A 25,975-nucleotide genomic window follows, 5' to 3' on the forward strand; every position below is an offset into this window, starting at 1 on the left:
AAAACTATAGCTATTTTTTTTTTAACTAAGAGCTTCAATGCCTATTAAGAAAAGAGGAGCACCTGCAGCTCAAAGAACCACCTAAAGGACCTTACGCCCAAAGCTAGCATCAGATCAGGCAAATCATTCCCATGGTAAAATTTGAAAAAAAAAAAAAAAGTGAACTGAGAACCAAGCGACAGCCTTACAAACCAGAAAAACAGAGGCTTAATGCTGAAACGCCTAACATGCACTCATGGCCCTGGCAAAGTTAACCTTGACTGGGAAGGGGGGGGGGAACCTAATCCCTGTGTCTAAAAGCTTGCACAATGGTCTGTTTCTTTATCGTACATCATGGGACACAGAGCCATAGTAATAACTATATGGGTATATAGGCCACTTCTAGGTGATGGACACTAGCACACCCTAAGACAGGAAGTTCACTCCCTATCTAACCCCTCCCATTACTGGGAGTACCTCTGTTTTTCACCAGTGTCTTAGGTGTTGGTCATGAGTAAAGATGTGCTAGGCAGAGGCTCCACTGGAGTATTCCTTGCTGGAGCAAGCCTTTGCAACTGGATCCATCCAAAGTGCCATTGAGGTCAAGGTGGTTGGTACCCAGGCCCCATGCTACAAGAAACAAGGTTTTGTCTGCAACACTTCTTTTGAGAGCTGGACCCTGTGGATTCAGTGCTTTGGCCAGATTGCAGTGCCAAAAAGCTTACTGACAGGGTACTATACGGACCCAGGCAGTGGAACCCGAATAAAAAGGGACTCCAGTCCTTGAAGGTTTTTTTTAACGGACCCTGCCATGATGGGCAAAGATTGGATCTGTTTGGTTGTACCACAGAACCCTGCGGCAGGATAAGGTAGGTGGCTGAAGTTTCTCCATCGGGGAATGTTTTTTTTCCTCCCCTCTCCTGGAGCAGGCAGGGGTGATGCTGTATGGTCCGGTGGTTTGCCTCTCCGCTCCCCTTTCCACCGCACTCAGTGGTGGCAGCTCTTCTCTCCCCTGTGCTCTCCTCCTCTGACCCCCCCCCCCCACCCCACATGCTGATCGGATTGGAGGCCTGCGTGTGGGTGGAAATCACTTTTTGAAAAAGAAGAGGGAAGTAGTGAGGAAGTAAGGGGGTATGGCTTAGCGTGGCGTCACAGCGCAGGGCAGATTAGTATATAAAGAAAGCTCCATTTGTCAGTCTCATTTGGACTAACAGAGGGACACTGAAACCATCCTGGGCATGTGAGTGTGGTACACAGGCATTCCCCAAGGCACATTTACTCTGCATCAGGCTGAGCGCATAATAGCAGTAACAATTACTGAACTATTGCTCAGCAGTGGGTGCATTTTTTCCTTGTAAAGTATCTCTGCATTTGTGCTTAGGACTATGCATTCCAGAAGGGGACATAAAAATCCTCAAAGAGGGGACCAAAGGTATCACTTTCAGGCTTCTGAGGACCCTAGTCTCACCCTAGCAAAGCCATACCCCCTGAAGATCCAGTAGCTGATCAAGGTGAGCCATCGTGTTTGTTAATTGTTGCAACTGTTTCCAACACTTCAGCCCGTCTACATTACTGAGGATGTTTTCTCCTCAGCTTTGGTGGGGCAGCACGGGAGAAATCACGATAGGTCCCCTGCTACTGCCCAGGACCCTCAAGCAAAGGATCTGTGGGCAGGAGAGGATGAGGCCCCCTGAGGGGACCGGGAGGAGGCTGACTCCTCTTTTGAAGAATCATTTGTGGAAGAGCCTTTTTCAGCTTCACAATCTGAAAAATTGCTGGTGCAGTCGCTGACAGAAATGGTTCACTCCACATTTAAGCTACCTTTAAATTAATCAGCTAAAAAACCCACTTCTTTGGGTTCCCTAAAGTCTCCCTAGGCCAGTGATGGTGAACCTTGGCACCCCAGATGTTCTGGAACTACATTTCCCATCATGCTCCACTACACTACAGAGTGCAAGAGCATCTTGGGAAATGTAGTTCCAAAACATCTGGGGTGCCAAGGTTCACCATCACTGCCCTAGGCTATGCATGCTTTTCCTGTCCATCCATTGCCTCATGTATTCTTAGTGGGATCACCCAGCTAAACATGTTCTCCCTTCTTAAAATTTCTCTACACTTTATCCTATGGGGGAAAAATTCACAAAAAAAATGTAATATACCAGCAACTGATGCAGCTATTCCCTCTGAATAAAAATGTAACTTGTCCGGTAGACAATGCTCAAATGCTTAAGGATCCAACCAATAAAATATTGGAATTCCTGTTAAAAAGCTAATTTTCTTTGGCAGGAACAGTAATCCAACCTGCAGTGGTGGCAATAGGTGTATGTCAATTCTCGAAGGACCAGTTGAGACAGATGCTCAAGGTCATCCCTGATCAACAGGCACGGGATTTAGCTACCAGGGGCATTATGTTTTGCTACTGACACTATTAAAGATTCTGTCCTTCAGGCTTCACGCATGAAGCTTGTATTTGTGCATATGCGTAGGATCTTATGATTGAAAAATTGGTCAGCTGAAGCACGATGCAAAAAACTCCTGGATGGTTTTCCTTTTCATGGTGAACGGCTGTTTGGAGAGGATTTGGATAAATACATCCATAAAATTTCAAGTGGAAAAAGTACCCTTTTGCCAATTAAGAAAGTAATAAACGCCCTTCATTAAAAAATGGGCTCTTTCTGCAGGGTCAGGGACGTCAGCCTCCAGACAGTCGCGACGGCGTCTGCCGTCAGATTCAAGGGGTAAATCTCAGGGTCAACCCCAGGGACAGAAGTCCTGGGGAAGGAAACCTACAAAGCAGAATGCTGAGGCCTCTTTATGAAGAGGCGCCCCCCCCCCCCCTCCTTGCGCAAGTGGGGGGAGGGGGGGGACAACTTCTGCAGTTCTCAAGGGTCTGGTAGGAAGAATTTCGGGACAGATGGGTGCTCTTCGCAGTAGCTTTGGGTTACAAACTAGAGTTCCGGGAGTTTCCGTTTCCTCAGGTCAAATGTCCCCAAAGATCCAGAGAAAAAGAAGTCTCTCTTTGAAGCTTTAGACCGGCTTTTGTCTCCGAGGGATCATGAAGGTTCCTATGGAAGAGCAGGGGTTGGGGTTTTATTCAAACCTCTTGATGGTGCCAAAACCAAAATGGGGATGCTAGACCCATTGTAGATCTCAAGGATCTGAACCGATTCCTAAATATCGGCTTGTTTCGCATGGAATCAGGTCAGCAGTCTCCATCCTGCAAGGAGGAGAGCTTCTGGCATCAATCGACATCAAGTATGCATACCTGCATGTGCCTATTTTTCCCGCTCATCAGAAATTTCTATGTTTCGAGGTAGAAAAACGAAATTTTCAGTTCGTCACTCTACCTTTCAGTCTAGCCACTGCACCCCGGGTGTTCACAAATTCTAGCCCCTCCTCTGGGTATAACAGTTATTGCATTCCTAGACGACCTGCTCTTGATAGACAGGTCAGTAGCCCACTTAGACAAAAGCTTGGTCAACTACTGCAAAGCCTAGGGTGGGTTCTCAACCTAGAGAAATCTTCCTTTAAAACCATTAAGAAGGCTAGAATACTTTGGGTCTGATCATAGATACAGACCAGAAGAGAGAGTATTTTTGCCACAAGCAAACATCAGTGCCATAAAAGGAGCTTGTCCGGGTCATCAGAGCAAAGAGACCCTCCTATTCGCCTTTGCATGAGGTTGGGGAAGATGGTGGTTTAAAGCCGTTCCCTATGCTCAGTTTCATTAGAGACTGCTGCAACGCAGTATCCTATCCGCTTGGAACAAAAATGTCCAAGCCTTAGACCTCCCAATGCATCCATCTCCACGGCTGTGCCAGAGCATCCATTGGTGGTTAACCAAGAATCTGCAGAAGGGGAAATCCTTCTTACCAGTCACATGCAAAGTGGTAACAGCATGCACCAGCCTTTCGGGGCAGGTGGTCCAGATCCAAAAGGAATTTGCCCATCAATATTCTAGAGATTCTGGCAGCACACTTGGCCCTGAGGGCCTGGACATTCAGATTACAGAATTGTCCTGTCAGGATCCAATCCGACAATGCCACGGCAGTGGCCTATCTCGATTACCAGGGCGCCACAAGAAGTCTTGCGGCCCAGAGAGGTAAATCATATCCTAGCTTGGGCAGAAAATCATGTTCCTTGGCTATCGGCAGTCTTCATTGCTGGAATTGAAAATTGTCAGGCGGACTATTTGAGTCACCAGCAGTAGTTCCTGGAGGAATGGTCCCTTCACCCGATATCTTCCTGGCAATATGCAAGAGATGGGGGATGGGGATCCCGGACATAGACCTATTCGCATCCAGGTAAAACAAAAGGATTGACAACTTTGTGTCAAGAACAAGGGATCCGCTAGCATGTGGGACAGATGCCTTGGTGACCCCGTGGGATCAGTTTTCACCGATTTATGCATTCCCTTCAGTATTCTGCTGCTTCCACGACTTCTTCACAGGATCAAGCAGGAAAGGAAGTTGGTGGTTCTTGTGGCCCAGAAGATCTTGGTATGCAGAGATCGTAAAGATGGTGGTAGGGGACCCATGGACCCTTCCACCACGTTCGGACCTGCTCTCGCAGGGTCCGGTATTCCATCCTACCTTACAAGCGCTAAATTTAATGGTTTGGCTATTGAAACCCACATTCTGAGGAAGCGTGGGATGTCAGGATCAGTTGTATCTACTTTGATTAATGCAAGAAAGCCAGCTTCCATAGTCGTATATTATAGAATCTTGAAGGTAGGTTTCCTGTTGTGAACCCAGAGGTTGGCATCCCAGAAGGTAGGTCATTGGTAGAATCCTTGCCTTTCTACAAATAGGGTTAGAGATGAAGCTGGCCTTGGGTACTATCAAAAGCCAGGTCTTGGCGTTATTGGTATTGTTTCAACAACCCCTTGCTTTGCATTCTTTGGTCCATAACTTTTTACAGGGCGTAATACAACGTTTAATCCAACCCTGAACCCTTGGGACTTGAATTTAATTCTGTTGCTATCACAGAAACAGCCTTTTGAGCCGATATGACATATTCTCTTGGTCCTTTTGACAAGGAAGCTAGTTTTTCGGGTAGCCATATCTTCTGCAAGAATGGTATCAGTTGGCTGCTCTTTCTTGTAAAGAGCCATATTTAATTATTCACAAGGATAGGGCAGTATTGCGTCCTCATCCTAACTTTCTACCGAAGGGAGTGTCCGTTTTTCATCTAAACCAGGATATTGCTCTACCTTCCTTTTTTCCAGAACCCTGTTCTACAGAGGAAAAGTTGCTTCATTCACTGGATGTAGTGAGAGCAGTCAAAATCTACTTGAAAGCGACTGCTCGGATTCGAAAAACAAATGTTTTGTTCGTGCTGCCTAAAGGTCCTAGGAAAGGACAGGCAGCAGCAACGTCTACCATTTCTAAGTGGATTTGGCAATTGTTCAAGCTTATGGTTTGAAGAGGAGGATTCCACCTTTTCAAATCAAAGCTGTGACTGGAGTCACTGATAGGGGCACAGGGTGAATGAGAACCCCACCCTGATCTGTGCTAGTCATACTCAATGCTGTATATACAATGTCTCATTATGTTGTGTACTATTTGCTGTGACTGTATTCTATTGTCTAGTGTGGCTGTCTGCCTCAACTATTATGGGATGTGTAAGTGTCTTGCTGTGAGTAAAGAGGGAGGGGGGGGTTCCTCCAGCAGGCCCCCTGCTTAGACCGTTTACTGATGAGAAGTTAAACACACCTGCCTGTGTGTCCATTGTCATTGGACAATTTAACCCGCCCCGTTTTCCAAGGGTGGGGGGTGGAGAGTGTTTGGAAGTGGGATCTGTATAACATGTGCTTGAAATAAAGAGTCTGTTCCCTGCTGACCCTCAACACGGAGCCTCGTCTCATGGGGGGGGGGGGAAGAGAGAGAGAGACTATTTGTGTGGGTTTCTTCAGATGATTGGAGTGTTTGGTAGCTGCCTTTGTGTTGGGTATGGAATGTCCTAAACAACTTTAACCCCTTTCATACTTGGGGTGTCGTTACAAAAGTGCACTCAACCAGGTCTGTTAGTGCTTTGTGGGCAGTGCATTACCATGCCTCCATGGCTCAATTCTGCAAGGCCGCAACTTGGTCTTCAGTCCATACATTCACTAGATTAGATCAGGTGGATGTAAAAATGCATAAGGATAATGCCTTTGGGAGCAGTGTGCTGCAGTATAGCTCCTCAAGTCTGATAGCACCCTATTTTTTTTTTGTCTCCCTCCCCTCAGATAACTATATGGGATGTACCAGAGCATTACTATGTATGGCTCTGAGTCCCGTAATGTATGATAAAGAAAATAGGCTATTTATAACAAGTTACCTGTAAAATCCTTCTCTTGGGAGTACATTACAGGACACAGAGATCCCTCCCCTCTTTGGTTACATGTGTATTGCTTTGCTACAAAACTGAGGTACTCCCAGTAATGGGAGGGGTTATATAGGGTGTAAACTTCCTGTCTTAGGGTCTGCCAATTTCCATCACCTAAAGGTGGCCTATATAGTCATTACTATGGCTCTGTGCCCCGTGATGTACTCCAAGAAAAGGATTTGACAGGTAAGCTGTAGTGATGGACGAACTTCCGACGGGATGTTTTGCAAACATGGCCAAAAGTGGCGGACCCTATTGACTTTAATGGCAGGCGAACCTTAAAAACCTCCAGGTCATATTTTCAGCCACAAAATACTTACTAGCTGTGCACACAGTCCCACAACATGGACACTAACATAACAAAAGTATTAAGTGAATCTGGGCTCGACAACGACAAGCATTATTTTTTTTAATCTGTGAAATGTTGACAATTCAGGAGCTCATGAAGGCTTTGGAGGAGAGGCAACGTCAGGCCCGGCTATGAAGAGGGTGCAGGAGATAAGTGTCACAGTCAGGGCAGCGCAGTGTCCCAACCTGTGCTTGAGCCCCTGACTCCTCCCTCTGCCTGGCCCTTACCCCCCACCTATGCAGGGCTCCACTGTGGTGGTCCGGAGGTGCCAGTCCAGTGCTGATCCTCAGCCATAGTGCTGGCACTGCCTGCCGATTGGCTTCTCCGCTGCTTTCTCCCTCACAGACGCCAGCACCGCGATGGAGAGCGAGCACCGACGCCAGCACCGCGATGGAGAGCGAGCACCGACGCCAGCACCGCGATGGAGAGCGAGCACCGACGCCAGCACCGCGATGGAGAGCGAGCACCGACGCCAGCACCGCGATGGAGAGCGAGCACCGACGCCAGCACCTTCTGCAACTTCCCACTTTGGCTCAAGCCTGTTGCTCCTGCCCTACCCCTACCACCCCTGCGGAAGAGCCTGCCTCTTCCTCTGCCTGTCATTTTTTAAATGACCCTGTGACAAAAGTCTCTAGTGAAGTGCAGTATATGTGGAAGAAGGTATACAACACCCCGCTTCAATCTGTCGTTTTGGGGGGCGATTGGTCTATCACACCAATTATACTCTTTTCTAATTGCATTAGTCAATCTCTGTAGTATGGCTGTAGAACCGCTCAGCAGTGTCAATGCTGCACAGTGGAAATGTACTATACTATGCTTTCTATATTTGAAAATATTTTATACGTGTATTACACCCCTATATACTGCACACCAAATAGTACACCTATACCAGTTCTTAAAAGGACCTTTGTGGACCTAATAGTAGCTAGCTAGTGAATTGCAGACTGTCCCTGCTCCAAAAACCAAACTGTCCCTCCCTACACTGAGAAACGACAGCTGCAGAATCGGTCAGCAGCACTGCATGCAGTGCACTATAATATGCTTTCTATATTTGAAAGAAAGTATATTATACGTGTATTACAACCCTATATACTGTACACCTATACCAGTCCTTAAAATGACCTTTTGTGGGCCTAGTAGCTAGTGAATTGCAGACTGTCCCTGCTCCAAACACCAAACTGTCCCTCCCTACACTGAGAAAAGGCAGCTGCAGAATCGGTCAGCATTCAGCAGCACAGCAGTGCAGTATAATATACTTTCTATATTTGAAAGAAAGTATATTACAACCCTATATATATATATATACACACTGTACACCTATGCCAGTCCTTAAAAGGACTTTTGTGGACCTAATAGTAATAGCTAGTGATTAGACTGACTGTCCCTTCTCACCACAGCCTCCTTTCCCTACACTGACAAAAGACAGAATGTAAAATGGCCACCAGATCAGTCTATTTATAAGGTGGGGGTATGTCCATGTGCTGAAATGTCTCAATTGGCTGTCCTGTACCCCACGACACATGAATGTGGGTCAAAGTTCTTCACAATGTAAACGCATATGTCCACCGCGAGCAGCGCCAGAAGTCCACCGGTTTGGCGAATCGCGAACGAGCAAAGTTTGCAGCGAACCGCAAGGCCATCTCTAGTAAGCTGTTATAAAAAAATCCTATTTTTAGCCACCTAGAAATGGTGGAACTAGACGCTGGGGCAGCCTTCCTGCACCCATTCGGAATGGCAAAAGTGATGCCATCTTGCTGATTGAAAAAGTGGCAGAGAAAATGCATTAAAGGTTAAGAAAAATAAAAAAAGAAGTTTAGAATTAAGAACCACATTAAGGCTGGGTTCACACATATATGCAAATTGGATGCAGGGAAATTTGCATGACAGGAGACTGTGTACAGCTCTCACACAGTTCCGGACGGCCGCGGTCTGCATTGAAGAAGGGTCCCATGCGTCTTCTGGTCTGCTTCAGGTGCGAAGTCAGGCAAAAATGTGGACCTGATTCGCACCTGAATTGGTGTACAAGGACATACCAGACCCCATGCTGTGAGTTGCTGCTGCTGCAGTATGTGTGAACAGAGCCTAAGACAGACAACCTAAGAAGGAAGGAAGGTCTAAAAAGCCACCTTGTGCCCATGTAGGACCAAAAAAAAAGGTTCCTTACAGGATAAAGCTGAGTGTTTAGTAACTCATTTAGCCAAGGTGATCTCAAGAAGAAAAACTACCTTGTGAGGCAAAGTAGAGTGAGGGGTGTTTTTGGTAGGTTCAAACAAGGGCTTCTAAAGCACAAAAAGGACCAGATTCAAATCCATGGTGGAATAGCAATAGCAAAGATCTAGCCAAACAGCAGTAAGAACAATCTGCAGAAAAGAAAAGATCCAGGACACAGAGAAACTCCTGGGGTGAAAGCCTAGATGCCTTCCATGGTAAATGATAGACTGTGCTAGAAGTGTAATTCCTAGCCCTGAGCATCATAGGGATACCATTTTTGGAAATGCCTCTGTCCCTCAAAACTTGGGCATCAACAACCATGCTGTAAAGCCAAAAAAAAAAAAATCAGGTATTGAGACACATGATCTGGACAGTCTGGCAGAGCCTAGAATGTATGCAAGAAGTCATACCAGATCAGCATACCACACAGAGCTTTTCATCAGAAAATGCGACTGTGTATGCTCCAATTTAATGGAGAATTTAGCTGTCTGAATTTCCGCCAGCCAAAAATTGATAGCATGTTCTAAATTTTCCAGACGGAAAACTTTCTATCGGAAATTCCGATCGTGTGTATGCAATAAGGGGCTGGAGGACCACAGTTATGGGGAACGACTACAAAAAATATCTTTATTCTCCCTGGAGAAGAGTTGCTTATGAGGGGACATGATAGCAATATACAAGTCTCGAAAGAAGACAGCTACAGCCACGCAACAAAGTTGGACAAGAGGCAGTTCATTCTTAAACTGTGTACAGTGTTCTTTACTGTTAAAGTGGTAAGGATGTGGAACACCTTCAATTGGTGTTGTCAGCATAGAGTTTCGATAAATAAAAACAAAAAAAAAATGTACAGATATATTGAAAACAGCAGTGACATACAGGTTGAACTGAACAGACCAGTGTCTTTATTCAACCTTACCAATTATGTCAAATGGTCATCACAGAAATTACTAAAACTATTTTTTTTTTTTTATCAGCATTGAAAACCCGAGTACAAAATGAGTTATAAAATTAAATTAAATTACACAAAATTTCAATATATAAAAATTTTATTCATCAAAACATTGTCGATTGATTCAGTTAAGTGCATAATTATCTAATGCAGATGCCAAAAGCAACCTCAGCAAAAATCAAAAAGTAATTTACTAAATTACATATACATACTAGAAGAATCAACATCCAAAAAATTTAATCTCTTATGTTAGAAAAACAAATATGAATTGTAGGATTGGTGTCCTTCAGTAATAATTATGTACATAATATATACTGCAAAAGTATTGCATTGTGTGCAATTTTAAACATTCAAGGCACTTTTGTATCACAAGTCTTTTTATGTAACAATTGCATTGTGGTTTGGAAGGCTGGGAAGTAAACATTTCAGTACAATACCAGCTGGAGTAATCGTCGAGTAGTCAGCCTCAGTAGGCAGGAATTCTGTAAGCCAGTTTATGGCAGGCTCTGAAAGCATTAAATATTATAAAGGGAAACCACTTAATACCTAGAATTTGGTTGGTAGCGATACCAAGTTTCATTGGCCAGTTTCCAGTATCTGTCCCGCAGAATGAAAGCTGATGTTTTTGGCTGTCGTTGGCGAGTAAAGATGCCTTTTTTGTTGCCAACAACTCTTGTAACGCCTGAGGTGGGAAAATAAAATTATTCAATAGATAATGACAACAGGTTACATTTTTAAACTTGCAACTTTGTAACTGTATCCTGTTAAAAGTATAGTGTAGTGGTCATGTTCCTAATAAAGGCGTACTCACCAACATAGGGGCATAGTGACTAAGACTGGCAATACACAGGACACATTTTCAGAAGAATTTATGAATAGAAAGGACAGTTGTTGCATTCGAATTATAAAAACAATTTACTGAAGACTTAGAGCAATAGGCTAAAACTGTTGTACAGAAAATGATTTGTTTACTTACAAAACACGAATGATACAGAGGTTCCCTGTACATGCCCTGCACAATTATGGACAGCATCTAGCTACCAAAAAGGTACTTGCTCTCATCTCTGTCTTCCCCTACAAATACCTGGTACTTAGGTGTGTTTCCACATTCTCATGTAGCAGAAACGTGCATGGAAATTTGGGGGCACTGATAGTGGACCGGGGCGGAGCAAGACAAGGTCAGGCACCTATGCAGCAGCTGACTTCAGTTTTTTTCACTTACAAAGCTTTGTTCCACACCTAAGCCTCCAAGTGCAACAGTAGTGTTTTCTATCCTTATAAGTTTACCATCTTTGTAAATAATACACTCCTGTTAAAACTGAAAATTAAAGTGATTATAAAACTTTCAGATTAACCACTTGCTGACCACCTCACGCAGATATACTGCAGCAGAATGGCACGGGCAGGCAGAGTAACGTATAAGGGTACGTTACTCTTCCCCCCCCCCCCCCCCCGGTGCTGGAGGCAGTCCGCATCAATCCAGGAGCGATCCGTCCTGAGGAGGCCACCGATTCATGGCCTCTCCCTCACGATCGCTCCTGGCGAATCAGAAGCAGAGGAAGTGATGTCCTCTCTCCTCGTGCAGCCTTTGCGTTCTGGCGCCGGAGGAGAGATGACGTCATAGCGAGTCTGCACCAACACTACACAGGCACAATTAACCCTCCCCTGCACCCCCTGTCAGTGTGACACCAATAGCAATATATTTTTTTTTTTTTTTTACGGATTACTGCATTGGTGTCCTTTGTGTTATAAAAGTGCTAGGTCAGTTAGTGGTAGGCCCCTTTAGATCTAGGATATCCCCTAATAAAGGTTTAACCCCTTGATCACCCCCCCCCCCCCAGTTAACCCTTACATCCCCTATTGCTTTTTTCTGATTGCCGTATTAGTGTCACAGGTGACGCTGGTTAGCCAGGTAGGTATTTAGGTTCACAGTCAGCTTTTGATAGCCTCAGGTACCCCCAATAAAAGGTTTTAACTCCCCAATTGCCCCCTAGATAACCCTTTCACCAGTGATCACCATATAAGTGTTAAGGGTGACGCTGGTTAGTTTATTTTTTATACCCACCGTTTATTACCGAATAAAGGTTTAACCACCTGATCGCCCGGCAGGTGATATCAGTTAGGTTTTAGGGTCAGTTAGAGTCTGAGTCACCCCAGGCAGCGTACGCCTCCCTTAGTGGTATAGCATCTGAACGGATCAATATCTGATCTGATCAAATCTATACTAGCGTCCCCAGGAATTTAGGGTTCCCAAAAACGCAGTGTTAGCCGGATCAGCCCAGATACCTGCTGGCACCTGCGTTTTGCCCCTCCACGCAGCCCACCCAAGTGCAGTATCGATCGATCACTGTCACTTACAAAACACAACACAAAGCTGAAGCGTTCGCAGAGTCAAAAACAGTTTTTTTGGTAGCGTTTGACACAGCTGCTGACAGCCTAGGGGATTTTTTTTTTTTTTAACCTGCGGAGTCTCACTAGTGTACCTGTAAATTTAGAGCCCAAAATGGCAAATCGAAGGTACACTAGTGAAGAGGCCTACACATTTCGGAGCATGACAGATAGTGAAGAGGAAGTAACTCATCTGTCAGATTCAGCCTGAGAATACGATCCTGTAGAGGACAGCGGCTCCATGACAGATAGCTCTGACGACGGAGTTGTGGTCCCCGTCAAGGTCAGGAGTACCAGACCCCGATCTTCTTCTGCTGTTGAGGTGCAAGAACTGCAAGGGCTCTTGTATGGAGCAGAGAAGTACTAGTGCCACGCATCCTCCAGTGGCCTAGTACACCCTGGTCGTAGTCAAACCAGCACTGTAGTAACATGTGGAGACATGGCGAGTCCTATAAGTGCAGTTTAAGCTGGCGAGGTGGCAAGCACAACTAGTGTCCCGCTGCCACCAAGAAGACAAAGACAGGCCCGTCAAGCCCCTAGTGCCCTTCCTGCTGCATTCACCAATCCTAATTGGGAACACACCACTTCTGCAGCACCCGTACTTCCCCCATTCACTGGCCAAACCAGCATTCAGGTGGAAACAGTTGATTTTACATCACTTGATTTTTAGTCGCTGTTTTTCGCTGAAGATCTGCTGGTCAAGTCATCACCGCTAATCCCCAGTCCTCCCTTGCCAGAGATTGGAAACCAACTACGGTTTCCGAATTTAAGACCTTTCTGCGCTTATCCCTCAACATGGGCATAGTTAAAATGGGTATGTGGCGGTCATATTGGTCCACTGACCCAATTTACCATATGCCCGTGTTCTCTGCCTCCATGACCAGGGCAGGATATGAGCAGATCTTGCGGTTTATGAATTTCAACAACAATGAACTCTGTCGTCCTCGTGGAGACCCTGGATACGATTGGCTCTAAAAAATTTAGCCCCTCATAAACAGAAGTCGACCGATATATCTGGCTTTTTTTAATTAATTGGCATCAGCCGATTGTGCTGATAAAAAGGCCGATTATAACTTCAGCGCGACTTGCAAATTACTTCTGTAATAGAAGTCAGTGTAAGTTGCCTGAGTCTTCAGTGGAGTGTCTTATTTCCTCTCTGGGTAATCTGCCAAGAAAACAGCAAAGAGATACAATGTTTACACTTATGAATAAACTGAACCCTGTGTGTAGAGTTCTCAGTTTAACCATTTAAAGACTAAATCTTTTCTGACACTTGTTGCTTACAAGTAAAAATCCTATATTTTCTGCTAGAAAATCACTTGGACCCCCCACAAATTATAGATTTTTTTTTTTAGCAGAGACCCTAAGGAATAAAATAGCAGTTGTTGCAATATTTTATGTCACACGGAATTTGTGCAGAGGTCTTTCAAACGCAATTTTTTTGGGAAAAATGCACTGTTTTTTTTTTTTTTTTTTATATTAAAGCAACAGTAAAGTTAGCCCTTTTTTTGTTAAAAAGTTTTGATTACCTGTTTTTGTGCATTTAATATATAGTTTTTTTTCTAAATTATACATACAAGTGAACTGATTGGAGGTTTGTTTTGTTTAATACATTTTTAAATGTAAGAAATTTGCTGTATCACTTATTACTTAAGGCTGCTTTCACACTGGAGCGGGCAGGCGTTGACATTAAAACACTGCTAGTTTTAGCGGTGCTTTAACGTCATTTTAGCAGCGCTATTCGGCTGCTAGCGGGGCACTTATAACCCAGCTAGCGGCCGAGGAAGAGGTTAAATGCGCTCATGAAGTGCTGCTGCCAAATCGCATTGCATGCGCTTCGGCAGTGGTGCCCATTTATTTCAATGGGCAGGAGTGGTGGAGGAGTGGTATACACCACTCCAAAGGTGCTGCTTGCAGGAATTTTTTTTAACGTCCTGCCAGCGCATAGCCTCAGTGTGAAAGCACTCTGGCTTTCACACAGACTGCAGGGGAGCCGTTTTGCAGGCACTTTACAGGTGCTATTTTTAGCCCAAAAGTGCCTGAAAAAACGCCCCAGTGTGAAAGGTGTCTGTTAGATTTTATGAGATGAAGGGGAAAAAAAAAAACATAAATCGGCATCATATATCGGCCATCGGACGCCATGATTTCTGAATATCGGCATCGGCCAGAGAAAAACCCATATCGGTCAACCTCTACTCGTAAACCACTTCAAGCAATGTTTTGCAGACTTGTCTGCGTTGAGTCCCTGCTTAAGTTTTCTGCCTGCTTGTCTTTCAAACAGTATCTTCCCAGCAAGAATGCCAGATACGGGGTCAAGATGTTTAAGCTCTGCGACAGGGCCAAAGGCTATACATGTAGTTTTATGGTTTACGAGGGACTGCTCATAGGGAGCACTGGCAAGATTGTGTGGGACTTGGTGCCACCCTTACTTGAAAAGGGGTACCATTTGTATGTGGACAATTATTACACAAGCGTGCCACTTTTTAGTCACATGTTTGATCAGATTGGCGCATGTGGCACCGTGCGACCCAATTGCCAGGGCTTTCCCCAGCGGCTTGTAGATTCCTGTCTTAGGCTGGGGGAGAGAGCCTGCTTGAAGTGTAATAACTTGCTCGCTGTGAAGTGGAGACATAAGAATGTTTTCGTTCTTACCTCCCTTCATGCAGACACAACGGTCCAAATTCCTACAGGGACTGCCGTTGTGGAGAAACCCCTCTGTGTCCACGAATATAACCAAAATATGGAAGGGTGGACCTCAATGACTAGTTGTTGGCACCTTACCTAGTTGCCCGTAAGGCCAGACGCTGGTACAAAAAAAGTGTCTATTTCAATTGGCTTTGCTGAAAGCTCATGTGCTAGAAGATGGACTGGATCCTTCCTTAAATTCCAGGAAGAGATCAACAGAGTCCTTCTGTTTCCAGATGGTGCTCCACCTCACCTTCCCAATCCAAATGCAGTAAGCCGGCTGCATGAGAGACATTTTCCGTATGTCCCCCCGAGTACCAACCAACAAGGCCCCCAAAGAAGAAGATGTTGTGTCTGCAGCAAGCGTGGATATAGGCGTGACACCCGCTATTATTGTCCCTCCTGTCCTGACAATACTGGTCTTTGCACTGGTGAATGTTTTGAACGCTACCATACACTAGTTGAGTATAAGCGTAGGGTACAGCACTGCACAGACTAGGACACACTTTAACAGGGTCTCCCAAGATGTCATCGCATTTTGAGAGACCCGAACCTGGAACTGTTACAGTTACATTATAAAAAAAAAAAGTGTAAAAACACAAATATATAAAATAAAAAGACAAAAATAGTTCTCGTTTTATTGTTCTGCTCTTTTTACTGTATTCTATTCTACAATGTTTTGTTATTGTGTTTTATCATGTTTGCTTTTCAGGTATGTAATTTTTTTTTTTATTGTTTACTGTGTTTTATTGTTAACCATTTTTTTTTGTTTTCAGGTACGCCATTCAGCTTTAGCGCGGATTTATTTATCTTGACAGCAACAGCATTTGCTCCTACGATACATAAAGCCGTGACTCCAGCGTTGTAGGAGGTGATTTCACCACCATCGTTAAAAAACAAAATGGTGTATTTATGCCCATCATTAGAAGTGGGTGGACGATGGGAGTTATTCTAATGGTGGGCATACCCACCGATAAATCTTTTTTTTCGTTCAGCCCACAGGCTGCAAAAGGATTACAATATATGCCCAGCAAGTACCAGCAACGTACTGGTATGTTGCTGGACCTCGAGTGGTTATACCAGAATGATGCCTGTGCATTTAGGTATCATCTTGGTATCATTTCAGCGAGTGGTCGGCTTTCATGTAAAAGCAATCATAGTGGCTAATTAGCCTATAGACTGCTTTTACAAGCAGTGGGAGGAAATGACCCCTCCACTGTCTTTCATGGTTTTCTCTGGCTCTCCTGTCCCAACAGGGAACCTGAGAATGCAGCCGGTGGTTCCGCCAGCTGACCATAGAGCCGATCAGAGACCAGAACGGCTCCAATCATCTCTATGGCCTAAGAAACCGGAAGCTACAAGCAGATTCATGACTTTGATTTCGCCAGATGTAAACAGCACCATTGGGAAAGCATTTTATTACACTGATCTTGGTCTGGTCAGAGGAGAGATCTAGGGTCTAACAGACCCCAATAAAAAGGCACCTCTGTCTGCAAACCCCCCCCCCCCCCCCCCCCTGCAAAGGTGAACCCAAGCGTTGGTCTGGCGTCCTACGTAAACAGCAATTGCACCATGCATGTGAGGCATCACCGCGAAGGTCAGATCAAGGGCAGTAATTTTAGCAGTAGACCTCGTCAATAATTCTAAAGTGGTAACCTGTAAAGGCTTTTAAAAATGTATGTAGTTTGTCGCTGCTGCACGTTTGTGCGCTATTTTAAAGCATGTCGTATTAGGTATCCATGTACTCGGTCTAAGATCATTTTTTTTATTTCATCAAGCATTTGGGCAATATAGTGCGTTTTAGTGCATTCAAATTTAAAAAAATGTTTTTTCCACAAAAAATGTGCTTGAAAAAGAAAATAAAACACCTACCATTTTAATCTGTAGGGTCTTTGCTTTAAAAAAATATATGTATTTGGGGGTTCAAAGTAACTTTCTTGCAAAAAATTTTTTTTTTCATATAAACAAAAAGTGTTGGAGTCAATTGGGTGGAGGGGGTTTTGTGCCATCTTGGCATTTTATGACCTTCAAAACTGTGATAGGTAGTGAGGAGTGAAATCAAAAATTTACACCCTTCGAAATCCTGAAAGAGGTGCTTGCTTTTCGGGGAGCCATACGCGGCTAGGCTCCTGAAATGTCTCACAAATGAGGCATGCCTGTACTCAGGAGAAGCAGCAAAATGTATTTTGGGGTTCAATTCCACATATTACTATGGCATGTGTGAGCAATATATATCATTTAATAACTTTTTTTTTTTACAAAATTTGTCATTATTCAATCACTTGGGACAAAGAAAATTTTTATATTTAATGGGCTCAACATGCCTCTCAGCAATTTCCCTGGGGTGTCTACTTTTCAAAATGGGGTCATGGGGGGGGGGGGGTTGTTGTACTGCCCTTCCATTTTAGCACCTCAAGAAATTAGATAGACAGTCATAACCTAAAAGCTGTGTAAATTCCAGAAAATGTACCCTAGTTTGTAGAGGCTATAACTTTTGCACAAACCAATAAATAACAATTAAATTTTTTTTAACCAAAGACATGTGGCTGAATACATTTTAGTCTAAATGTATGACTGAGTTTATTGGATTTTTCAAAAAGTGGAAAATATCATTTTTTTTCAAAATTGTCTTTTTCCATTTATATTGCAAAAAAATAAAAATAAAATAATAATAATAATAAAAAAAAGCTCTATTTGTGCGAACAAAAGGACACAAATTTTGTTTGGGTACAGCACTACATGACCATGCAATTACCAGCTAAAGCAGTGCAAGTGGCAAAATTTTAAAAATTCTTCTGATCTGAAGGCAGCCAAATGGTCCGGGGCTTAAGAGGTTAAAAACAAACAAACATGTCATACTTACCTGCTCTGTGCTTTGGTTTTGCACAGAGCAGTATCAGTCCTCCGCTTCTTGGCAGAGTGCCCCATAGCAAGCCACTTGCTAAGGGGGCACTCATGTATAAGACACACAGAGCACGACTCAGCCCCGACCACTCTTCACTGGCTGCGACTGAAAGCAGCAAGAGTCAATAGCTCCTACTGCCTTGTCTGAGCCAATGGTGAGGGAGAGAGTCTCCGCTCTTGTGCACGTGGCTGTATGGAGAATCAAGCAAGTGGGGGGGGGAGAAATGTGGTGTTTGAGGGAAGCCACGTACTGAAGATTTTACCTTAACCCTTTCATGCCCAAGCCTTTGTCTGACATTTGTTGCTTACAAGTTAAAATCTATATTTTTTCCTAGAAACTACATATTTTTTAAGCAGAGGCCCTAGAGAATAAAACGGCGATCATTGCAATATTTTTTGTCACACAGTATTTGCATAGCGGTCTTTCAAACAATTTTTTTTGGGGGGGGGGGGGGGGGGAAGACAGACACTTTCATGCATTAAAAACAGAGCAAAAAAATAGTAAAGTTAGTCCAATTTTTTTGTATAATGTGAAAGATGACGTTATGCTGAGTAAATAGTGGAATGGTGAGAAGCTACGGTACTTAAAAATCTGCAAAGGTGACACTTGAAAATTTTCTACAGGTTACTAGTTTAGAGTTAGAGGAGGTATTGTGCTAAAATTATTGCTCTCACTCTTAAGATCACGGTGATACCTCACATATGTGGTGTGAACACTGGTTACATTTGCGGGTGCTACTTTTTTTTTTTGTTTATTATTACACTGTCTGATCATTTTATTTGCCGTCACAAGGAATGTAAACATCCTTTGTGACAGTAATAGTCAGTGACAGGTACTCTTTATAGAGGGATCTTAAAAGTGATCAAAACGCTAAAATCAGCATTTTGAAATAATAGGACTTTTTTTTAAATCAGTGCCATAGGCAGCCGAGTAAACCAACAGTGATGTCATGACATCATTTCTGGGTTACTAGATCGGAGACCCAATCACAGCCGATCCAGCTTCATTCAGGTCTTCGGCGTGTCGGCTGGTCGCTTGGGTCTTCTGGTTGCACGGGAGAGGGACGGACGTCCCCTCCCGCTCCTTAAGATAACAGCCTATCGGCTTTTAGTTGCATTGGTTGTTATCAATAGAAGGCCAACCGCTGGCTCTAAAAAAATGCTACCGGGGTGATGCCCACAGCTGCACCCCGATTTAACCTAACCTTAATTTGAATACAGTTGGCGTGAAGGGTTAATGCAGAGACTGCCTTAAGGTTAAAAAAAAAAAAAAAAAAAGCCTTTAGAACCACTTTAAACCGTTAACTTTCTATGTCTATTCAAGGCTTTAAAGTGACTATAGCTACAAAATTAAAGAGCAACTAAAAAAGGCAAAACTTTTTTTTAAGTTTTGGATAGAGTGGAGATGGATTAGAACGCCTGTTAGTTTTTATTGCCGTCTGTGTGTCTTTGTTAGGGAGATCCACTCTCTTTGTCCTGTTTACTGTTACCATTGAAAGTAAGAGAAAATTCCAAATTTTGGGTCGATGTTGGAATAGTAATAAAAAAAAAGGGGAAATCTTACAAACGGAGACACTAGTTCTAGTGACTAGTGCAGGGATTTCCTCTCACTTCCTGTTTTGCCTAAGGGACAGGAAGTAAAGGGAAATCTCCCCTATAGGACAGACGAAAAGGAGAGAGAAAAAATAAAAATAAAAAATAAAAGCACAAAACAACAACAAAACACACACACACACACACCTGACAGTGGTTATAACCCCCCCTTTCTCTGTCCAAAAAACAAAAAAAAATAAAAAAGTTTTGTCTTTTGTTTGAAGCAGCAAAAAGCAATGACGGTAAAAGTGAGGAGTCCCTTTTAATGCAACACGTCTTGAAATGCCGCCACAATGCTACACCCAAGCAGCTGTTAAACCCCCCACCCCAGTGGCTTTTAGGTCATTACAGAACATACAAGCTGTGTGCAGGAACCAGTAAATGCAGTGGGGCAAAAGAGTATTAAACTTATTGGACCACTGAAGTATTTGCAGTGCCCAGGGCAAAGCATCATGGCGGTGCCTTTCGGAGGGCACCTTTAGTGTCTGTTTTTTCAGGCACAGTCTTTTTTTATTTATAGCACAAAAAAAAAAAAAAAAAAAAAAAAAAAAAAAACACTAGTGATTAAATACCACCAACAAAAGAAAGCTCTACTGTAGTGAAAAAAGGGATGCAAATCTCATATGGGTACAGTGTTGTAATGACTAAGTAATTGTCATTTAAAGTGTGAGAGCGCTGAAAGCTGAAAATTGGTATGGGCAGAAAGGGGGTGTAAGTGCACTGTATTGAGGTAGTTAATAATATAGATAATTCTACCCACAAGAGGTGCTAAGAGGGGATTTATAATTGCAGATCAGATACGGATATCCTCAGGACACTGTACTGATTACTAGTGAGGCATAAATTATAGATGCAATGTGGAGTAAAGCCTGGGAAGTCCTTCAAAGTTTTCTCTGCATAATGCTACAGCAAAAGCCTGTCAAAGCTCTGCTTTTTTAAATGTGCTGGAGTATTTTTTCTTTAAAAGCCGACATATAGCCTTGGTAATAATGGCCAAAAAATGTATTTATAAATTGGTTCACAACAATGGGATTCTAAGGAATACTCCTCAGGGAAGATGCTGTAGAAGAAACCACTTGATCTTACCCTGTGCAGTCATAAAGTCTGCAAAGTTCCAGATGAGTTCTCCAATAACAAAGGTTTTCCTCTTCTGGTCAAATACAGAGTGGTAGTTCCTTAAGACCATTTCTTGGTATTCCTCTGTAAACATTACTGGAGGGTCCTGCGGGGAAAAATAAAAGCAGGATTTAGAAACTTTTCCTTGGGCTCTGCAACTAATGCTAGAATGCAGTATGCTGCTCAGCACTGGTCTGTAACACTGCACTCAACAAAAAGCATGCAGGGCCTTATTAATCAAAAGGACTATAGAAACTGGAAGTCAGATTATTTATTTTCTTCTTCCAGATTAAGACCAGTTCTATTTTTTACTGTAATGAATATCAACCATTATACCACAGCATATCAAATAACTACTACTGAAAGTAAAACCACAGCAATGACAGCTTGGATTTGCGATTACAGAAAGCACAAAACATACTTACTTTACACAGTGGACCCAATGTTGATGTAAAATGAGATCAAAAGTAAGCAGAACCTAGAAGTGATAAATTGGGTAGGCAGACCAAAATTCTGTTACTAACTCCAAGTAAAACTGCAGTATTTGCTTAAATAGTAAGCCATTACTGCATTGTACAACAGACTGACAACATGCCTAAGATCTGCTGTGGGTCAAGGATAAATGGAGGACTATGTCACTAGCAGTCCTGTTTCTGATAAGAACGTGGTAGTGACTGGATCAATATACAGGATACAGAGGTAAATAGCCATTTTCTCTGCAGCTTCTAGCTATTATGAAGATGGCAAGTTGCCAGCAACAGCATTTCAAAGTTATAACGTAACAAAAAAGTGACAGATAAAACTAGGAACATTGCATCATATCCCTGGAAAATATATATCAACTCCTAATATAATACATTTTAATTAAGCCTTCAAAACTGTACTCACGCTGTGGAAACCAGGAATGGTGTCTGCTCCATATTCAGACTGTATTATTGGCTTTTGATAAATTTCATGCCACTTGTCAAACTGGGTATTCAGCTGGATCTGAATCACCTCAAGATGGCCTGGGTCATGGTACCATGAGAAGTAGCTATTGACGCAAATCACATCCACATATGGGGCCTGTAAAATATATGCAGCAGTCTATAATTTTTATCCGATGTCAAACTATGCATTTCAGTTCTGGTATCTGGCTTTCTGGCCCTTCTACGACACATGGCACTGATCTGATTATCTTTTGCCACAAAACACTATTGCAATAAGAAAAGACACATTGCAATGAGAGTGACAAGGCATCAATTTGCTGATCTGGCTATACTAGGTATAAACATGACTGAATTTGGCATTCAATAGGAACAATTCTGTTACAAATAGATTAAATCAAATATATACAAATAAACATACTGTAAATATGTTTTCTATTTGTAAAGTAAACCTCTGCTATCTGACATTTGTTGTGATCACTTTATATAGTTTAAAGTGATATTAAACTCTTCTACTTAATCTGTTAATCCTTGCCTATGTTCATGTTTAAGATTGTGATATGACCCACTACTCCCTTCTATTTCAGTGTCAAATGAGTCAGTAGGACCCAGCTGTAACAACCCAGAAGAGGCAGCAAAGCTCCCGATGACATCAGAAGGAAAGATGGCAGCATTGGACCGCGGCTGTGTCTCTCAAACAGTGGTTCAATGCAGGACAAAAGCTGGGTTTACTGGGAAGGTATTTGAATGAAAGACAACCTTGGACAACAAATAAGAGGAGAGGAATTAAAGAAAGCAGGGTGAGTGTGAAGTTCTTCATCAAGAACAAAAATGTAATATATATATATATATATATATATATATATATATATATATATATATTTACATTTTTGTTCTTGATGAAGAACTTCACACTCACCATATTATATATATATATATATATATATATATATATATATATATATATATATATATATATATATATATATATATATATATATATATATATATATATATATAGCAGCTCATCAGATGTGGTGGCCGAATAATTTATCGGTTTTCAGGCTTTTTTTTAGTTTTATTTTCACCAAGCAATCCTGCCAGTAATACACTTCTCATCCTAAGCTGACAATATTCACTCACTCACTCAATGTACTGCATCTACGGAAAAGCAGCAGTCACCCTAGGTATAAAAAAAAAAAAAAAAAAAAGGGTGTATTAGGACTATAGAGCACCTCCTCCTCTCCATAACATAGGGAGAAGCTGTTCTGTAGTTCAGTGGCGACTTGGGCTGGGCTAAAAACACTGGCTGATATTTGCACAGGCAGTTACAGTCTCACTAGATTTACAAGTCTATTTTTATGCCCTTATAGAACATGCTTTCTATGGTTTATTTATCGGACCAGGTGAATGTTTTTTAGGGTCACTGTATTATGGGGATTATTGCTCGAGACACACTTTTATCACAGCCTCCTGGCCCTGATATTTTTTGCTTGACGCAGTCCCACAATATAACAAAAAAAAGAAAAAAAAGAAGGTAAAGAACAACGTACACCTTTATCTTTATCATATCTGGCATTTGTAACATAAGTGACTGGTCTAGTTAAGTCCAGGCTTTTAGTGTGAGAGATCACTGTCCTATGGAAAAAGAAAGATTGCAATTATACACAGGTTCTGAAAAGGAAACAAATCGTGTGGTAAACCAATAAATTGTATAGTCATAAGCAACTGTTCTCCCTAATGTGACATCTACGTAATAATCAACTGTATTGCCAGAGGAATGTCAGTGTATCATAAATGATTTTAAAAGATAAGTTCACCCGATTTTAGGGTGAAACATGCTACTTGTTCCCAGTGCTGCAGTCACCACCTGCTGCCCCCCCCCCCGTGGCAGCAGTACAGGGAGAAGTTCCCTGTACCAGCTGCTCCATCATTCAGACACACAGCTCCATGTGTCTGAATGAACTACAGGCCCCAACATCCTTAGCGGCTGTTGGCTTGTAGTTCTCAATAAACTGCTACATCATAGTGGAGTGTCATGGTAGTTCATTGAATGTTCCTGTCAAGGAGTATCGCTTCCCCCTACAGGATGTATGGGAAACCTGATAAACTGACAGGTCTCTGCAGGTGACCTGCATGGCATCACAGATATTCTGATCGCTGGTGCAATGCTTTTGAGGCTCCTGCAACAAAAAGTAATAAATGCACAAATGTTTTTTTTACCTGCAAGTGAACTTACCCTTTAAAAGTACATTATCATTCTCAATATATGCACCATAAATCACTGCAGTGAAAACCCCCCCCCCCCCAAAAAAAAACAAAAAAAAAAAAAAACACACGTCTACATGTTAAGAGGTGCATTTACTTGGTAGCACAAGACTGGAAACAGACACAGCCTTGCCATCGGATGGCAAGAGCAGCGTAAAACCAAGTCCCAGCCAGACTTCACCCTCTACGCAGCTAAAAAAACCTACTACACCACTCATCAAAACCTCGTCAACTCACTTCTACCCTTAATTCCTCACTTTTCCAGACGCTGCAGTGTTGTCATAATTTTCTACATATAAATAGGAAAAAAAAAAATTGGTAATGGTTTCTCTAAACCATAATACACACAATGGACTTATTCCACTGCTTAGATTAGAAAAAAAAACCAAAACAAAAGAAAAAAACCAAAACATTCTCTACATTCTCCCCCGCGTCAAGATACTAGATGCCGTGCGCGAAAATTGTTGTTACCTTTTTATGGTTTACATTTCATTAATCTCACAGGAATATTAAAGCCATAGGCCATGCAAACATTACATTGCAGCTACTGTATATTTCTATATGCAATTGGTGGATCTTGTTATATCATCGTGTCTGTTAAATGTTACCAGTGTTATTACCATGTTCTACTGTTTTTGAAATTGACATCCGCAATACGTATGTTACCTATTGTGTATGATTTATTAAACATTTTATCTATTCGCCAATCTCATTGCAGACCAGGTGCTTGACATGAAGTCCCACCTCCCCTGTTGCTTGCTTGCCTTTCACTTTTTTTGTCACATTGACAGGGATGGAAATACGCGGCCGTGCCAGGCCATGATTTAATTTAAAGTCCCAAAACCTGCTCTCTATATAAAATCTACAGGGATAAAGATGAAATAGTGACAAAATAATTAGCTCCCTATAGACAACTTACTCTAAAATAGAAAAATAATTAACTATACTCTAAAGAATTCATTACCATTTATGTTACAAATCACAGCCAGGTACCGCATGTGGTAAAATTATCTCTACAGTTCTAAAGAAAGTGCATTTAGGAATGTTTTGGAATGTGATTTATGCAGTGCATCTCCATTAATGAAGCTGATGTTCAGATTCATTGGCAATCACGTATCACTTTACTGCTTGCTACCATGTGGGGGACAAAGATTTAGATTAGAGCATCACAAAAAGCGATACCAAAAGAAAGATCAGCCTCTAGGAGAAAATAAACAGGGCGACATAATGGAAAATAGTCATGAGAGGAATATGTACGCTCCACTGCTGACCTGATGACAAATGTAGTTGTCAGACTTAAAAAGGAGATGTATGGTCACATACACTTTCGTTTTAGAGCATCAGCACTATAATAGCAATACAAAAAAAAAAAACAAAGGTTATTTTTGACAGGCTAATATAAGCTTGCTTGAAAAATCTGCCATCTCTTTCCACAACTTCCCTGCATGCTTTGCAGCTTCTCCTCTGATTATGTCTTTTGTTAATTTTGATCTCCAAGCATATTCCAAGGTACCTTGCTGTCTGCAAGCAGTGATCAACATGCTGACTCCAGCGACGGAAACTTGTCCGCCCAACACCTCTGTAATTCAGAAGACAGGCACTGTTTGTGACACAGCAGTACACAGTCACAGTGAATACGGGTCACTGAATTACAGAATGTAAATATGTAGGGTTTTTAATATATATTTTTCAACTTGAAGATCAAGTATGCAAACCATGTAGTCAACCCAGTTTGTTGAGTCCAGTCCAGTTTGTTGATTCAAAGTACTGATGTCAGTGGACCAACATGACACGACAGCCATGCAACTAGCATTTTTAGGGGTTCAGCATTGGCAGCCTACATATTTATTTCATGACGAGTTACGCAATGTACTTTTTTAGGACTATTGTGATGAACATAGGCAAACTGCTGTTTTTGGAAATATCAACATTCCAAAACATATGACATATTTACCAAAATAACAATTTTATACAGCATTAGTTAAATACACAGTAAAATAAACAAATTCCAACTTACTTAAAATAATAACCTGCTTCACTAAGCTCTGAAGATGGTTCATTGGCAACTGACCACATAACCACAGAAGGATGGTTTTTATCCCTGCGCACTAGCTCCTCCATGACAGTTAAATGATGTTCCAGTGACCGGTTACCAAAGCTTGCACTGACAAGACATAAAACACACACCATGTAATAGTATTAAGATCACATACAAAGAATGGAGAGCGAGAAAGCCAA

General features: G+C 42.3%; 2 protein-coding genes across 4 annotated transcripts in view; one reads left to right on the plus strand and one right to left on the minus strand.

The window, feature by feature from the left end:
* Window positions 1–22,296, plus strand: part of VKORC1L1 (vitamin K epoxide reductase complex subunit 1L1) — a 96,336-nt gene extending 74,040 nt beyond the window's left edge. The window contains exon 3 of the mRNA XM_077482269.1: window positions 22,057–22,296. Coding sequence (XP_077338395.1) covers window positions 22,057–22,220 — 164 coding nt within the window. The 3' untranslated portion in view covers window positions 22,221–22,296. The remainder of the gene's footprint in view (window positions 1–22,056) is intronic.
* GUSB (glucuronidase beta) overlaps window positions 1–25,975 on the minus strand; it is a 63,222-nt gene that overhangs the window by 8,579 nt on the left and 28,668 nt on the right. For all 3 annotated transcript variants that reach the window (XM_077482266.1, XM_077482265.1, XM_077482267.1), the window contains 5 exons: window positions 25,755–25,901; window positions 23,023–23,107; window positions 21,432–21,608; window positions 20,514–20,649; window positions 10,404–10,539 (listed from right to left, as the gene is read on the minus strand). In XM_077482266.1, coding sequence (XP_077338392.1) covers window positions 10,404–10,539; window positions 20,514–20,649; window positions 21,432–21,608; window positions 23,023–23,107; window positions 25,755–25,901 — 681 coding nt within the window. The remainder of the gene's footprint in view (window positions 1–10,403; window positions 10,540–20,513; window positions 20,650–21,431; window positions 21,609–23,022; window positions 23,108–25,754; window positions 25,902–25,975) is intronic.

Source organism: Lithobates pipiens, unplaced genomic scaffold (assembly GCF_037356315.1).
Source record: "Lithobates pipiens isolate NorthernLeopardFrog02 unplaced genomic scaffold, aLitPip1_a1.2 Scaffold_16, whole genome shotgun sequence".
NCBI lineage: Eukaryota > Metazoa > Chordata > Amphibia > Anura > Ranidae > Lithobates > Lithobates pipiens.